The sequence below is a fragment of the Charadrius vociferus genome, unplaced genomic scaffold, assembly GCF_000708025.1.
Source record: "Charadrius vociferus isolate BGI_N301 unplaced genomic scaffold, ASM70802v2 scaffold187, whole genome shotgun sequence".
NCBI classification, from domain to species: Eukaryota; Metazoa; Chordata; class Aves; order Charadriiformes; family Charadriidae; genus Charadrius; species Charadrius vociferus.
In genome coordinates this window covers 523,084-541,933 of record NW_009649180.1, presented here as the reverse complement: position 1 = coordinate 541,933, position 18,850 = coordinate 523,084, and the positions used below count along the sequence as shown (strand labels likewise).

The window sequence follows — 18,850 nt, the reverse complement described above, 5'->3', positions numbered from 1 at the left end:
TCCTATATTTCTATTTATTCTGTATCCTATCTAAATTGGTTCTTCCAAACTCATTCAAATGAAATTATTATTTTGAGAATACACATAGCTATAATGAGTTTTGATATCACTTCTCTTTTCCACTTTTCCATTTTCAGTAACATAATTAAAACTGATAGACTATGAACCTTGTAAGTTTTTGTTTAAGTAAAAATGAATTGCACTTCTAGAGATGGGACACGTGTATCACTGCCCCCCGCCTCCCCCAAATAAATTCTGACTCAAAGTAGCTTTAGAGAAGAATAGGGCAGAAATAAAAGCCTTCCAGCGCTATGTGAAATGGTGTAATGTGATGGCATGCTAATTATACTCTGAAATGTTTCAAAAAATATAATAGCAGCTATGTTAATTCTGGAAAAAAAAGCAGGCAGAATTCTTGACAGTGCATTCCAGAACTTCAACATTTGTAGGCATGGACATACCTGCTTTCTCGTTTTTCCGACTTGTATTCTATGGCTATCATTAAGAGCTTTAGTTTCGCAAACACCAGTCTGCAGAAAGAGAAGAGGCCAAGAGTTAGTCCTTTTTCACAACTAACTTTACATATGTAGAGATGGCTGCAGGGTATGTATTTTCTTACACTAAAGGATTTTACACTGCGATCTTTTCCCATTTCTTCAGTTAGGTACACACAGAATAGATATTAAGGTCTTTATTTTGAAGATAATGAACACATATTTTCCTAAAAATACAAACTGACAAGTTGAGAACAGTAGCATAAGCACCAACACTATGTTACTAAGTCTACTTAAGCGATAATAACAAAGATCATGATACACAATGTAAAAATGCATTTGACAATTCGAGGAAATTTTTCAAATCTTTGCTGCAATTCAGCTGTATGTTGATTGTAGTGTGCATTCCTTAGAAAATATATATGTACTGAACTAAAATGAGTGTACACTATTAATAAGACAATATTTGCCAACTACTGTCACAGAGGAACAGCACGACTGGAAGCAATTTCTGACCAGTATGTGGGAAGTACATTCTGATACTGCAATTACACTTTTTTTTTTTTTTTCCAGTTGTAAAAGTCTGTACAAGTGGCTATTTATTAAAACAAGTCAAGGGTGATATTCATAGACTTGCAGAACTGAGAGTTAGGACAACACCATTTGCTTCAAGCTAATAAGCTCTCCAAGAAGAAACAAGAAACCACCCACTTTTTAAAAATAACTAGAAACCATTTCCAAGTCTGCCACTGAAGTGTCTGCAAATTCAATGCTACTTGCTTCCTGTTCTATAAATTTGTCACTAACTACTCTAGCACTCACCTTTCAATTAGATGAATGCCACCTTCCATATCATACACTAACTTTTGCAGTGCTCAGTGCTTCTCCACAAACTTCCTTACTTCAGTGTTATTTATACTTTTGCATATATTTTGACAATATTTATTTTCTTATTTTTCTTTATTTCTATAAGCAAATCTAAGCAATATTCTGCATACTTTTCATCAGTCACATACTTAGCAGAAAACAAGTAGTTGTCTACTGAACTGATAATGTTACATTTCTGTAATAAGTTTTTGAAATCACTGTGAACAGTTAATTTCTGCCATTTCTTCAGGATAAGAGAATAATTACAGATTAGCATGGATGTAGAGATTCTGACAATACTAAGGCAATGTGCTGCAGAATACATAAAACAGAATTTACTTTGCATTGCTTAAGTTTTACAATACTTGAGCATATTTTTTCTTAAAAAAAAAATATTTTAAAGGATTGTAAAAGTATCTCTGTAGTCTCCTTGTCTGGGGAGGCAGGTGATATTTCAGTATTTGGAAGTGGCACAGAAAGACAGATAGGGGCAAGATTCTTTTCAAAAACAATTAAAACTCATATTCTACTCCTAGAACTCCAGCCAATGGCAGAAATGGGCAGACAAAATCCTGATAGTAACTGAATTCTTGATTAGCTCATCACCTCCCACAATATTAACAGAATAATGAAGCCTATCAGCTTCTAAAAAAGAAAAATAAAATTAAAAAAATCAGTTTTCAAACATATTAATGCTGGAGTACCCTACCTGTTGTACAAAGAGTGTTATATATCTGTTCTAAAAATGATGATATAATAAAATACAACTTCATGAGCCACGGATGTCAAGAGTTCTAAATCTATTTTTTTTATATTTTGACCACCTATATTCCTTTAAGAAACACAGTTAACTTATCTTCCTTGGTTTCCTAGTATTTGGTAATCTATCCATTTATGTATCTTGCTAAAAAGAAAAAAAACCCAAACCAACCCACCATAAAGAGATAAGCACCACGCTACCCTAATATTTGGCATCGGTATCTCATTCTTGTCTATAGATTTATTAAAAATATTTAAGTGGTAAAATAAATAGGCCTACTTGCACTTGGCCATGCGATTAAACATTAGGATTAATAAGTCTCACCATTTAACTGTATTGTGCAAATGTAGTTTGATATGATAAAATGAGAAAGATCTTATACCTGCTTTTTTCCCCCTAGATACATAAAGAACTTTGTAATAAGAAGTTAGAACAGTTTTTATCTCAAATTATTATGTAGAAGTCCACAAAAATTGTCAATGACAGTTCATGAGGCATTAATTTCTATTTTATTCTCAACTGTCAGCATCATCTGCTAACTACTAATGAACACAGATGGTCATGAACAAAGGCTCTTAAGAATCTGAATCTGACTGTTTCTATCTACCCAGAGAGAAATAAATTGCTTTTGACATTATATCTTCCTTCTTTACTGGTAAAAGTATCATTGGCATAAATTAACCATAGATACCTGCTGTATTATTTGCATGTGAAAGTACTGGGATATTCAGAATTTAAATAAATTATCATTCTCCTTTCTGAGCAGCAAAACATGAAGACATAACCTTGATTAGTTCTTAATTTTAAAATTTTGTACCAAACATTAAAAAAAGGATTTTAATTAGAAAATCTACTGGAAGGAAGTTTTTTCTTTTCAAATAAATTTTTGATCAAAATCTTGTACAGCATAAATAATTCAGATTTTTTTCCTCATGGTCAGTTATAACATTTTTTGCTGAATTAGTTTTGACAAACGCATAGGTACTCCCCTCAGGAGAGAAAAATCTACTTCTATAACTTGCTTCAGCTGCAGTTAGCAAAAGTATTTTGATAAAAAAATTAGTATCTTATGTAGCATTTTAAGCTGAGCAAATTACGTAAAGTATCAGAATTCTTTCACAAATGGATGGGGCTTTAAGCAACCTGGTCTAGTGGGAGGTGTCCCAGCCCACAGCAGGGGGTTTGGAACCAGATGATCTTTAAGGTCCCTTCCAACTCTATTCTATGACTCTGAAATTTTATGAGATTGAGTTGTAAACAATTAACATAAGTTAAAATAATAAAAAAACCACACTGAAGAGAGCCAAGGTTTCCATAAATCAATCAAAAAAGTTGAAGTACTCCTTAAATCTAGCACAGTGAAAAAAGACCTCCAAGACTTGAACACTACTAGGATAACAAGGAATTGATGGTAGCAGCAAAAGTAGACATCCAGAGGGAGTACAAAATACCAAGTATACATTTTAATGCAAATGCATTATCAAGAATATGGGTGAATCTTGATAAAGGATCAGGCTCTTTTCTGGTGGGTTCATGAATCGTTATATAAACAATATAATAGAGTAGGTAGAGAGTGACTTACGTCACTCATGAGAACATGACATACATCACTCATAATGACATCTATTACTTGATATACACACAGAAGCACATCATACAAATAAACTACTTGTAGCAGCTACAGTCAGTGGCTGCTGACGAAACCAAGAGCAGGAGAGCAAATAAATCTGCTTCTCACAGTAGTGGATACTACTACCATTACTGGGATGGTGGTGATAACGTGAGCTGAATATTTAATAGTTTTTGGTTGCTGATCTGTCAGTCTGTTATGAAAATACTGAATGTAAGAAATGTCAATATAGAACACTACATGGATTTTTCTCTGTATTTCCCACATTGAGTATTATCTTGGTTTATGAGTTGGTTCCTGATTGGAAATGCAATGGAAGCGCTGTGAAGTATTGTGGAAAACATCCTACTCCAATCCACACTTAGCTAAAGAGTTTCATAAATATTTGTCTTTCGTTACTTTTATGTACTCTTATTCCGCTAAACAAAACCATCATTCCACTGTTCTTTCTGGATCCCGTTAAAACTGACCACGTTGGCGTAAGAAAACTAAGTAAGTATATTGTTCCTATAAGAGCTCTAGTGAAGGCCTTACGCACAAAGAAGCCAAGATTGCTTATAAAAATGGGTATTGTTAGTTTTCTAGGTATGAACAGGAAACATGGCTGCCACATATACAAAGTTTTGAAAACTTGTCCAGTAATTTCTAACCCCCTAACTATTGCTCGTACCAAGCACAGTAAAATCCAGGGTATCCAAAAACCATGGTGGAAGCATTGGTAACAGTAACATAGGCCTCCATACTTTAAAGGCATTAAAGAAGAAAAAACTGTGGGAAGCTGTAAGGCCTGTGCTGATCTATGGACACTCTTCTGTTGAAGCAGCCTTTTCATACTTGTGAAAACGTTGCTGTCCACTGAGATGAAATTAGGGAGCACAGTGGGATTTTACAACACCTGTTTTGATGTGTTTGCTCTTGCTCTCTCACAGGTGTGCCTGAGGAGACTCTTTAGCAGGTACGCATCGGCTCGGTGGAGGCAGTGCGGATGGCCTAGCTTTTGCTGGGGGACCCAGAGGAGAGTTGCTGAGTGGAAAGTGTAAAAAATAGGAAAAGTCTCTGGCAGAATCAGATGGAGACTGATTTTAATCACAGTCAGAAGAGGGAAAGCTTCATTTAGAGTCATTGTCAGTCCAGAGGCTGGCTTGTGGCTTGGCCACTTCCTGAGCTGACCTTAGGTTTGTTGAGTCTGAAATTTGACACACATCTGCAATGTTGAATAAAATGCTGGGTTCAGGAAAAAGCTCCTAGTTTAACAGGTATAGACTGATCCAGCGTCACTGCTTCAGAGAGGCAGAAAACCTTACTGGTCATATTATGTGCGGCTTAAGACTTAAGAGTTCAAAAGTGCCTAAGATTTACCTCACCTGCTGAGACAAGTCAGAAATCTAGTTGAAGAGAATGATCCAAAGACAGAAGCAAGAACTTGACAGTTACAGGTAGTGCATGCTGTCCTTGTGCTGTGAAAGATCAGCTTAATTTGGAGTCACTCTCAGACTAGGAAGAGCTACTACTCTGAATATATGCAGAAAAGAAATAATCTGTTGTGGAGCTGAGAGAGAATGCAGACAACTGCTGAGTGTTGCCTACTTGCCTAACTAGTTCTCCTTTGTCAGGACTGAAGTTTCTAAGACTTCTATGATTAGCTCACCAAATGGTCTGTTATAAAAACATACAAAAAATGTCATGACTAATGTGTGAATATATACGCTAGTTATAAACCATGTAACAATAGCTGCACAAATACAGAGATAATAACATCTCTATAATTTTGCCTTTTACTAAAACATGGCTATAACATTTGATTGAATGAGTGACCTCAAAAATAGAACCAACATCAAATGGGCCCAATTTAACATATATTAAAAGAAAATGACACCTTTCATATGCTGTTTCCACTGCCAGATCAAGAGTGAATCCATAGACATGCTAGCTTCACTAGGAAAATTTTTGGGTGGAGAATTGTGGGCCTAGAACCTGGGTGAAGGTTAGTCTTGCATTAGTGAATATTAGGAAGCCCACTAGAAGACTCTGAGCTAGTTGGGGACAGTTTAGTTAGTTTACCCTTTAATCAGCATCATCCACACCTGGTCCAACAATATCCAAGGGCACGGAATAATAGGAATTACATTCACATATCAAAAACATATTAGTGGGAATACGTTCACACAGCCCACATACATATACTCAGAATTATAAATAAAACTTGCAGACTGATATTAACTTCTAATTCCATCTAATTCTTCACCCTGGTATTGACGTAAAATGCTTGAAATTCTTCAACAATATTGAGTATCCCATCCCCACTGAAAGAGGAAATGTTTCTGCACTCTGTTTGTTACCTAAACTGTAATGCAGCCTGTTTACCAAAGAATCACATTCCCAGACCAGCAATCAAGACCAATAACCTGATGAAGCAGCACATCTCATTTAGTTTCAGGGGTTTAAAATGTCATTGACTGTATGAATTTTAAAAGCTGTATTACAAATACTATTCTCAAAGTTTGTATATTTTGTGGTATGTTGATCACGCTAAGCCCATCCACTAATTTTATTTCCCTCTCGCAAACCAATGCAATGGACTTCTTGCTGTCCTTCATTCTTCTGGAAATTGAATAGCCAATTCTTAGGGTAATGAAAATACCTATGCACCAAACTCATAAATATGTAAAAACTACATTTTAATTTTCAATGTGCTTTAATTAACCTGAGATTAATAGAGTTATTAAACTGTTGGAAAATTTGAGATAAATATTTTTCTTTAATTTAAACTAGGAGATGCAGTTAGTTAAGCCTCCGGACAATCAAATGCTTGAGGAGAGCTCCAAAGTTTAGACATGTTTCTAAATTTCAACACATGCCCTTTCTTTATTGATTATTTTATCTCAGTTCCACCAGCACAGTTAAATAAATGTCAGCTTTATGTCAAATACAGTCTCAGTAACATGTTTCTAAGAACTTGTATAGAAACTCAACTATGTTTGACAATGGTTTGGCATGGAGATTTAATTTTCATGATTGTAGTTAGTGTAAACAGCACAAATTACCATTCATTCTGAATATAATACAAATTTCTACAATACCTTATGAGATTTGCTGTTTCAATATATCCAGACAAAGTTTTGTGCTTGTAGTAATAAACATTTTCCCTCAATAACCTAGTTACAGTCTGGTTAACACAGTAGAGCGATTCATTGTGAGTCCCTTCATTTTACTAGCAAATTGAAGACTAGGCTCTGTCATAGCTACATCCCAGAAAAAGACAGATTTTTAAATGGATAACATTTGTCTAAGAACAGTTGTTTCTCCCTCATTCTTATGCCATAACCTGTTTATGATTCTATCATAAAAATCTGAAAAGGCGGGAGAAGTGAGAGGAGCTAAAGCAAAATCATTCTTCTTTATGTAACAGATGATATCTTACTTATTCTTATATTTCCTCCTCTAAGAACAGAGCCTTCAGAAGTTTTTCTATGCTATCTAGTTAGACTTCAAACTCTTCAGAGAGGGTCAATTTCTTTTTAAGCATATGAACAGTGCCTACCAAAAGCTGTCCACAATCTTCTTTGTGACCTTCTGGTACAGCTGTAATGAAGAACAATGCCAACAGAAAAGGAAATATCACTATGCTAAACTATCCTGACTATGTTTATGGCCACAGAATTTATCAAAGAAACCTTGTGCATACAAATCTCTCATCCACAGAATCATTCTTGGACAAATATAAGGATTTTCAGTCTCCAGAAATAAAGTTGTAGCATGGCTTATGCTATGGTTACGTACTATATGCTTCAAATACTCCTTTCTCATTACAGAATCGACATTTTTTTCTGACATATTTCACTTTTTAAAAGTGGTTTGTAACCAGTTCCACAGAGCTCTGGATGGCACACTGATTATATGACTCCACTCCATCTGTTTCAATTAATGAATAGGTTCCTTGGAATGGGACACAAGCCAAGATGGTGATGCTGACAACCACTATGCAAAGAATGGGAATCATTAGAAGAAACAATAGGACAGCACTTACAAGTAAATAACCCTATTTAAATAGATTGCTGATGAATTTGTTCAACGCTGAAAACATTTATGCTTTCATTTACAATCACTTAATTCCAAATCTTTCCTGAAAACAGACATTACAATGTTTGAAATACTTGTATGCAGTGATTGCTTTAATGTTTGTTTTATTGGATCCCATCAGATGTAGCAATGTTAGGACTGTAGCAAAGTGAAAAGGTCTCCTGCAGAAACCCTAAATTTCACTTGAGAGAAGGCAAATACTTATGTATATTAATATGTATTTGTACTTACTCACAAACTGCAGGGAAGGACAAACCCACAAAGGCACTAGACAGATATTCTGTATACATTTCATTTGCAACACCTTCCAGGTAGTATTTCTGCCACGTATCCTCCTCAATCTAAAACAAAGAAACACAGATGTTGAGTTCTGAGTAAAACGAAAAGTTTTCTTTAAAATTTACAAACAAGTGCTTAAACATGAATTAGATTTTAACAAAAAAGTCAGTAGACTGTTAAGGCAATTAATGTTGCTTATTTGTACAGGATTTCCTGGAATGCCAAAAAAAAAAAAAGAGTCCATATAGTCAGTAAATCAAGTATCCTATGTAAAAATAATACTCTCAATTCTTGGCAAGCACATTCTGCACAAGACGAAATAAGGTTGTAGAGAGCTTGAGGAAAACGGTTGCTTAATTTCTCTTTCTGAAAATTCTCAAGTGAAATGGTTGTATTATATTGTTACTAAAGTCTCTCCAACATTTCAATTATTTTCACCTTGTCTAGAAGTTGATCAGCACTTGAAACTCATGGTACTTTTTTTTTTTTTTTCTCTTCTCTGCCATCATGACTGACAAGGAAATATGAGAAACACCCTGAAACAGTTTCTTCAATGGTTGTCAGTGCTTTAGGACAACAACAAAAAAGTCAGTAGACTGTTAAGGCAATTAATGTTGCTTATTTGTACAGGATTTCCTGGAATGCCAAAAAAAAAAAAGAGTCCATATAGTCAGTAAATCAAGTATCCTATGTAAAAATAATACTCTCAATTCTTGGCAAGCACATTCTGCACAAGACGAAATAAGGTTGTAGAGAGCTTGAGGAAAACGGTTGCTTAATTTCTCTTTCTGAAAATTCTCAAGTGAAATGTTTGTATTATATTGTTACTAAAGTCTCTCCAACATTTCAATTATTTTCACCTTGTCTAGAAGTTGATCAGCACTTGAAACTCATGGTACTTTTTTTTTTTTTTTTCTCTTCTCTGCATCTATGACTGACAAGGAAATATGAGAAACACCCTGAAACAGTTTCTTCAATGGTTGTCAGTGCTTTAGGACAACAACTGGAGAAAAACTTTACTGCTAAATTCAGAGATTTTTTACTGTCAAAGGTATGAAGGAAAACAAGTCAGAGGTCCTACAGGACTACCACCAAAAGCTCAATATATTTGCCTAAACAGAAGTTTCTAGTGATATTTGAGATGTGCATCCAATCCCAACTAGCTTCCAGTTGCTGCCCTGGGGTCTGTGCATGTCATGTCATATCTATAAAGCTTATGTCTCAGACACTCTATCAGGTATTTCAATTAGCAACAAACACCTATAATTAAGGTAACTGTATTGAGCTGCTAAGTATCCATAGGACTACAATTCAGAAGAGCAAATACAAAGCCAGCTTTGATATGACTGGAAATATGGCATATGCAGAAACTGTTCACTGTTGAAATCCCAAGTTGTCTATAATGTAGTTTATGCCCTCATGCAAAGTTTGTTTGAGATTTGACTATCATTCCCAATGAGACCTTCCTAGGGAAACCCCCACAAACATGCAGCCTGAAACACCTAAAATACATCATACTGTTGCTTCCCTATTTATTACATCACATTAAAACACAGCAAAAATTTTAGCTACAACGGGACATTCCTGCATGTAATAATCTCATTGGCTTTATTCCCTAACTGTGCAAACAGATAAATTAATATTTGCAAGAATTACACACAGCAACAAAAACGTACGTATGATAATCCAGTATACATAAAATTAGCAAGAAACATGTCAATTACATCAGAGTAGCAAAAAATAATATGATACGTTTCTATTTTTTACATTTCATTAACCAGAGTCTATCTGAGTAGATAGCAAATAGGAAATAACTAAAAAGAGAGAGATTGAGAGATCAGAGATTTTAATTTTCTTAAATAAGGCACATGATTTTACAGATCATGGAAATATTTATCTTGCAATTTAGTTAATGTTAAGCTATATTTTATTCTTTGCAAAAAAATAAAGAAACTCTTAGTTCCACTGTTGAGGTAGCCCCATTATGGTCTTCATCTTCCAGAGCAGAAAGTGAGACAGTATTGAGTTTAGATGTGAAGGCCAAAAAATTGACATAATGAGAAAATATTTTTTTAAAAAACTATTGGTAGACATTTGAAAAGCTACCTGAAAGGTCGAAGTACCAAATACCAACTGATTTGAGAAGGACTTGGATAACTATACATCTCTTAAACATTTCACAATTTGTCTGATATCCCCAGCTTTTCTAGAAGCTCAGTCCACCTTGTGTAAAGAGATGACAATACTAATCTCACAACAAACAGAGCTGTAGCCAGGCCCAATGAAGTGGCAAAAAGGATGCTTCAGGAATATCCGTCCTCATAAATTACTGGAGGTAAGGCTCAAGCTCTTTAACCCATGCTGCTGATCTTACTTGCCCCAGACACAGTGTAACAGCAACCAGCTGCGTATGAGCCAGATATTTTTTTTTAACATTATATAGAGAACTCTCAACATTTCAGAAATTCTTATCAAAGAATTCAGTCCAGTAAGATAAACAACTTATTACTGCTTTAAATTTTTGTGCAGCTACATTACTGCCCACTACGCCAAATGCCTTGGATAATATCCAGTCAATTATTTTAATGGTATGAAATGCCTTACGGCAGCAAAACATAGGCCTGTATATTCTTTATGGTAAAAGCATTATGGTATGTTAGGAGATGTGTGGGGTTATAAACATATATTCCAAACAGCAATATAAATGTACATCTCTGTCAGTATTCAAGAAAAGATATTAATACATGAGATGTAAGTGACTTGGTAAGGGTGTCCAAATTAATTTTTCAGATATTCAGCAATAAATCAAATTGAGAAAAGCATCTTTTAGCAACAATTTATCTTTGTCTGTTGTGTCAAACTAAAGCAAGAGGTTCTTGCACAACATACAGGGATTAAAAAAAATCTCACCATGTAAATTCAAAAAAGGATAAAAATTTAAGATGGAAAAAATTAAAGCACATACTCTAATCATCAGACATTTCAGGTCTGTGACCCAAAACATACTCTATGCATTTATAATGTATCCAGCAACTGGCTTTCTGCCTTTTAAATTTAAAAACGAACTCAGGGCTACATGGATATCATTCAAGACTTTTTTCTGGATATTAATTCCATTTTTCCTTTAACTGGTTTGTTTATATTGCTGTTTCATTAGTTGTACTTCTTATTGTTCTACTCTAAATTAGGCTTCTAAACAAGGTACAATCAGATGAAAACATTAAGTGTTTAACAAAACTTTTAAGCTAAGTAATTGATATTTTTTAATTTTAAATTAAACCTGTGGGTACTTTTAAAATCTTATCTGCTTTAGGAAATAAAATTATATGAGCAAAAGCTGTAAAAATAAACTACATTTTGAAAACAAAAGCTACAATGGATACAGAGTTCTATTAATTCCCCAAAAGTCTAAAACAGATTTTTCTTGCTCTTTATTATACATTTTTATTAAACACTTAATATTTCCTAAAAGTTTTAAGTTATAGTTCTGGATTCCATATTCTTACGCCAGTTCCAAATCATGAAGCTCACAAAACCCCATAAAATGAGAATTCTGTAGGAATGCAGTGACGTTCCTTTTCCTACTCCCTGTTTTTCTCTTTTGGAGAGCTGTCTTCACCCCCACTTCCCCTGTTAGCAGTTCCATAAATCTCTGCCTCTTTCTTTCTCTTCTCTACCATATCATCACCTAATATTACCCGCAATACCAACAGAACTCTTTCTCTAGGCTAATGTCCTGTATATCTTGCTTTCTATTTCCCTCTTAACTCCTTTATCCAAATGGAAATGTCAGCCTGCCTACCTGACATGTACCAGAGATGTATAGCCACCAACTGACAGTGCTTTCACCAATAGAATTCTTTATCTTACTTCCCCATCAGCGGTGTTTCCACCTCCTCTTTCAACCTCCTCTTTTAGGCTCATAATGTGGCTGTTTTCTTTGCCTGCTTCAACCCAGTCACTTATTCTATACTTAAATCATACAGACCTCTTGTCTTCCCACTAATCAGGATGATCGGTGAAAAAATGTCTAAATCACGTTAGAAAAAAAAATCACCTTTAAAAGCTTTAAGAGACAGCAAGACCAATTCCATGTCAAACTAGCATTTTATGGACAGCCAGTACCAAAACAGTGAGGGATGCAGTACTGTGTCATACATACTAAGCTCAGTAAGCAAAACCAGGATTATATTATTCTTTACCAGGAAATAAAGCAACAGCCACATTAAAAGGCTTCAGAAAGGGAATTACAGTTGAGCCTTTATGGTTGCAGAGCTACAACTCTGCTAACTGTCAAACTTAAAGAAGCATTTTCATACCATGTCCACACCTGGCTTGTATTGAAATGCTGTAATAACAATGCTGAGCTTTTCAAACTCTTGTAAAACTTAAAAGCACCTCTTCCCTGTAATAGCCTGATCCACAGCTCATTTAAACCACTCGAACCTTCTCTACCAATTCTGACATGCTTAGGATCGTTGTCTGAACAGCACAAAGCAGAAACAAGTGTGCTTTGACATAATGATTTAAGTTAGGAAAAATACATCAAAATAAATTTCAGATTATATAATTATTATAACATTATATTATTACATAAAATATTGTATGTAATACAACATTATTAAATATTAAAATTATTTTTATATTATTATATATCATAATATAACTTTGATTGGAATTTGGTGTGACACAATTTTCCGATAGTAAAAGAATCGGAATCCCACACATATTTTGACAGGATTGTATAGTATTTTACGTAAGTTTGCATTTTTATCTTACAGGCTGAGTACTTATGTACCCACGTTAAACTAGTCAAAGGCCACTCCTTCAAAAACAGAAGGATTGGAAACCTTCTAAGAAACCAATGAAATGCAAATTACAATTAATTCCTTTCTTCTAAATTTTCTTCTCCTGTTGACAGGCTTCCAGGTTACCAGTTACTTTAGTTCTGGAGAAGTAGTAAACAACTGCAAGAATGAATTGCAATATGGAGATGTTCCAAATTATACACTCCCTGATAAGTGGGCTGAAAACAATCAAGAGAAATTTCTTCCATAGGAATTGTTTCACTATTCAGAGACCATGTGGGATGCTAAAAGGGATTTGCATTGTGTTATTCTCCACCACACACAGAGAAGTCATATCACATTTTTTATAACCCTTTTATTTATGTGAAGCTTGCAAATGTTGCTGATCAGCAACTCTTTATATACAGAAAACAAAGTGCAGGCTTGGTAAAAAATAAGAATAATGCTAGCAAGGACGTGTTTGTAACTTATGGTCTATTTTGTGGCTTTTTCTTAGATTGACACCACCTGGGGTTGGAAAAAAATATACAAATACATTACGTGTTTCTCCTTTCTACTTTCTTCCCTTGCTTTTGCTTCTTTAGGCAGATGGTTTTGATTTGGAGGAAGGAACTGCAGATCAGACCTATAGTTAAGTCCTCACCATTAGTCAAGTACCAAGAAAGGACTGGAAAAACCTAAACCCATTCACAAAGCAGTGATCAAGCTTCATGACACTGGTTAGTGTTAAATTAACCTTCATAAAGTGATTGGAATCTTTAAGACATTCTCTTCGGATACCATGAAATGTTGATTAATGAATTTAAAGAATTGCTGATATTTGGGATGCCATAAAATATTATAAGATAATGATAATAATGGAATAAAGATGATCATGGCATTTTATTTCCACCCAAACCATAATATTTTCCCTGTGATTTCAAAGAGAGAGATTGTAACCTGCCTGGTATTTTTTGAAAGGCCGTATGTGCTGCTCTGCTAGAAATGAAACTATTATTAAGAACCTCCAGTGTTCCAATATTTCTTTCCTAATTCCTTGAGTCTTGCAGTTACCCTGAATTTTAATAGAGTAAGGTTTCATAGATAAACATAGTATCTCCCATAATCCATCTCATTAAGGTACTAATTTCAAAATCCTTAAATTGAGAAAAAGTACTTTAAGACTCATTGTATTCTTGACTAATTTAAGCCTTTGTGATGATATTTTAAAGTCTGCTGTTGCAGTTAACCTCAAAAACTAAATCCCTAAACAAATCTGATTCTTCATAATGTGCATTTATTTTCCTTTAAAATACTTAACCAAAACTCAAGTGATTGCCATCCAGTCCATCTCTGGCCTTACTGATACTTAGCTACTATTTAACCCACGCTTATATATACAGTAAGTTGCCAAAAATTAACTGTTAATGTAGAGATGAAAAAAATCTGTCCATATGCACTTAAGAAATGGATGTTTCACATGTTAGTTACAAGAAAATAATGGGGAATAGTTAAGTGTTATCTAAACTTTATAGAAGCAAGAAGAGCTGAATTTGGGGTGAGTGTGGTTCAAAATGCTACTAATCAAGGTTACCACAAATGTCATTCAGTAAAACAATGAAAGTTATTTATCTGGTTAGTGAAATGTATACCTCGATTTTAGCCTACCTGAAAATACTGCTGTGCTTACAAAGACAAAACTAATCACGATTTATCTTGAAAAACAAAGAAAAACCTACAGTAGTTTACATTTTACAGTTATGAAGATAATTTTGTTACTGCAATAATTACTGGTCTATCCTAATTCAGCTCCTGACAGCAGAACCTGGATAATCGTATTTTCTACCTTTGTACAGTATGGGCTAATAACAGTTGAGAAACAGAGAATAGTTTTCATTTTGGTGAAAAGTTTTCTGTGGTAAAGCTTTGCTTGTTGGCCGAACAAACACGTTCCAGCAGAAAGCATAAATCTATCTTTATTTAAGTACTGTGGGTTCCAGAAAGCCAAATGTACTAGTTTAGTTCTGATATCACAGAGCGATACCAGGCTTTATCTCCCCTTCATTGTTACCTCTGTGGATAACTGCCAGTTTGAGAAGTTAGGAATTTAGATCACAGAATGGCTTGGTTTGGAAGGGACCATTAAAGATCATCTACAGTCCAACCCCCCTGCAACAGGCAAGGACAGCTTTCACTAGATTAGGTTGCTCAAAGCTCCATGCAACCTGACCTTGAACGCTTCCAGGGATGGGGCAAGCCTTCCCCAGACAAAACCTTTATTGTTTATTGGAAAATACTGTCTTGGTAACAAAAATTGTGAATAATTAAGCAGTCAAATACTGCTTTGGAATGAGCGGATGTGCCTTTGCTGGCAGAGTAATTAAAACAGAATTTAATGCCACACAATCTTTAGAATAGAATAAAATGTTGCAGAAAAGCTGCAAAGAGGAACAACAGGAGAACACCAAAAGGCATGAAGTACACAAACACAAAAGCAGTGAACTGTTTCAGTGCAGGAAAAATAACCAACAAAAAACTTGGTATTATTGGATCCTGCTATCATTTATTCATTTTCCTGTTACCTCTTCCCATTTCTTGCATGTTATTTCTGTTTTCATTTAGCCTCATACCTAGGCTTTTACAGATCTTATATAACTGTTGAATGAAGAAGCAAAAATTGATCAAGGACAATTCTATTCCTTTGGTTTTTTTTTAATTTGGACCTCCTTCTTTACTCATCAAATATCGTATACCTCAAGCATATCACCAAACAATGACACAAGGCACTTCTAAATGCCTGCCTTTACAGAAAATGAGCACCTGTCTTTTTGCTTCCCATGCATGATCCTTTGGAGAAGGCTTTGCAGGTAATTCTGTTATTCCTATCCCCGAAGCTAAATAGCTAACATACTTCAAGCTGATAATGCAGCAACATGAGTAAACGTAACATTCCAGAAAGATAACAAGACAGTACAATTAGCGGTTGATGAAACAACAGGGAATCATCAGAAGGAGGAATCTTCTACTGGTGACCACACTATAAATTATTAAGAATAAGTACATACAGCATCTTCTTTTGACTTTGGTGTTAAATCATAGCAAAATGTTATCACAGGATGCTATGTTGTTATAAACAGTAAGAAGTAATTTTTTTCTTCAGAGACATTACAAACTCAAGAGGAAATATTAACAAATAGCAAAAAAAAAAAAAGTTATTCCAATCACAGTTAGGAAGAAAGGTAAAGAGAATTTAAGTAACTGTTGGACCTTACACAGAATGTGCCATATCACCACAGTGACTTGAATCTATCTTCTAAGTTCCTCTCTAGTACTGAAAGCACGTGATTATCTTCCCCTGATTATGTTACACTGCAATTCTGTCTCCTGGATAGTCATAAAACAAATTACCCACTGATTCAATAGCCTATATGAAGAATAGCTGGAAAACGACATAGCGTATCCCAAGAGAAGAAATCTAATTTTCATCTGTATCCTTTTTTTAAGTCGCAATGCTCCTCTGCTCTCCTCTATCTGTATATAGATACAATGTTGTTATCAGCAAATGTATTTACATAATACAATCATTTCCTATTGAGATATGGTGACAGAAAGATGAAGAAATGATGTACATCTTACAAGCACAACCATTAGTATTGTCAGGAAAAAACCTAAACCCTTAATATACCCAGTCCTACCCCCTGGCAGTGTAATTATCAGGAGCTCTGTAGCCCCAACTGATCTATCTTGTTCATAGCATTTGCTTCTCAGTGTAATGACGTAAATAGTTACATGAAAGAGATTGAGTATCTCTGAACCTGATAATGCTATCTAATCTCTTCAGTCAAGATCTAAGTCTCACTATCAAGACAGAGAACTAATGCTAGAATTGTAGTGTGACCTAGGATATTTTATTGCATTTTGCAAGAAAAAACAGGGAGAGGATGGTGGGGTGTCTCAATAAATATTAAGGAAGTGACAACATAAAAATTCCTTTATAGCACAATGAAAGCAGCTGCAAAGTCTGCTCCCTAGCATTGAACAGGCTCAGCTCACCACCGCCAAGGAAAGAGCACAAAACAGAACAAAGCCTCTGAGAATAATTTCAGATGTTTAGAAGATCATCCATGTGATATTTTAGACATATATTTACTTTTATAAATAACCCTATCTAACTGAATAATAAAAAAAACCCACAAAAAGTACAGCAAATCAATGAGTTAATTCTGTTTATTATCTCTCTAGAATAGCACTTAAATATTTTAGTTACGTTACAAAGCGATCTTACTTTATACTAATGGCCTAACTCTTTTTGTTTTTCATACATGTCTCAATATGCAGTACTTTGTCTAAGTGTATGCAATTCAGAAATTCTGAATGGTCTTCCTAAAATTATAAGGTTTATATAAAAAAAATAAAGTGTTGTGTAAACAACATGAAAGTTGTTACCTATTTCCTTTCCAAAATACATATAAAATTTTCTCTTCAAAGATGCCCAGAAGGCCACGTAGAGAAATGTTTTACAAAAAATGCCTAGAAAATAACATCTTCACTAGGGCAATTTTCTTGAGCTCTTGCCAAGCTGTTTTCATGTACATCCATCTAACACAGGGACTCCTGCCTCCCCCTAGGCTCAGAACACTTCCACAGCTTCCTGAGTTTAATTTTACAATTCTCTTCTCCACAGCATTGTGGGGTTTTGTAACATAGATGAGAATTAAAAAAAAAAAACCACACACCAAATATTCTTGATTCGTAGTTGAAAAGAAGCTGTATATTGAATGCGGTGTATTTTAAACATTTCCTCACATTTACTATAACATCCTTTCATTCCACCCAAACTGCTTATGTGAACGTCTTTAGATATGGATATCAAAATCTGACAGATAAGTAGTTGGCTGAAAGCAGTTCACACATTCCTAGCAAAGACAGAAGCTTCTTATATTTACAGTCTTATAATTGAATTTCCTTAACTATTTTAAATTATCAACCACCTCTTTACTTGATTCTATTGTCTGCTTAAACCAAAGCTAACAAGTATCCTTAGTGGTATAAAAATTGTACAACCTCAGCCAACTATTTCCACAGTTCTTTCTGTATACAAGAATGTTTTTTAAAATTGGCATGAAGAGAGTATGTGTTATAAAACTTCAAATATGCTAATTAAGATTAGCTCTAATTCCAAATGAGAAATATATGCACTTTTTCATCGTTCGTACTAACGTAGAGTCTTGTAGTAGAGGGAATATTCTTGAAATATTATGATACCTAATTCTTCTTTAGAATTCAAAGTCTTCAAACCTTGATGGGTTTGAACTTAAAGGCATACATGCTCTACTTTTAATGCTTTACAAAACATGGCAGTATTTCTATCCAGTCATAATGCAAAGATAGATTGGTATTGATCTATTCAAATGATTGACTGAAAAATGCACTCCTGGGTAGACCAGTCTAAGACAAATACATCACTTTTATCACAAGGACTGATAGTATTTGTAAATAGCAAATGGTTTTCAACCACAACAGTTTTTAATTCCTAGACTCAATGATTAAAATATTTTACTCAGGCAAACCTTTTAGAGAATAAATGTCTTTGGGAACAGGCTACATTAATATTTGTTCAAAATCCTATGAAGGAGGATCAGGTAATCAGGTTATTATGCAGCCTCCTGAGGAACTTAACAGTAAGTTGAGAAGTTGTATTCCCTCCCCATCTCCTAAAGTGCTTCTTCATTTGAAGAAATTCACTGTGCATACCCTAGTCTCACACTTGAAAACAGTCCAAGGTTGCCAAGGTGGCCAAAAATAAATAGCAAACCAGTTGATGTGTTCCATCAATGTAGGTAAGCACCTGACTGACGTAAATCTGTATGGTTTTGTTATGTCTCTCTCTCAGCCTGGACTAGAAAGGAATGCAATGGGAGAAGTGAGCGTTGCATATGCGTGGGTGTGAGCA

The 18,850-nt window shown here is 34.7% G+C and overlaps 1 protein-coding gene across 18 annotated transcripts in view; it reads right to left on the bottom strand.

Moving 5' to 3' along the window:
* Positions 1-18,850, bottom strand: part of KCNMA1 (potassium large conductance calcium-activated channel, subfamily M, alpha member 1) — a 502,219-nt gene that overhangs the window by 120,878 nt on the left and 362,491 nt on the right. For all 18 annotated transcript variants that reach the window (XM_009888636.1, XM_009888640.1, XM_009888635.1 and 15 more), the window contains exons 15-16: positions 8,063-8,172; positions 462-530 (exon numbers count right to left, since the gene is read on the bottom strand). In XM_009888636.1, coding sequence (XP_009886938.1) covers positions 462-530; positions 8,063-8,172 — 179 coding nt within the window. The remainder of the gene's footprint in view (positions 1-461; positions 531-8,062; positions 8,173-18,850) is intronic.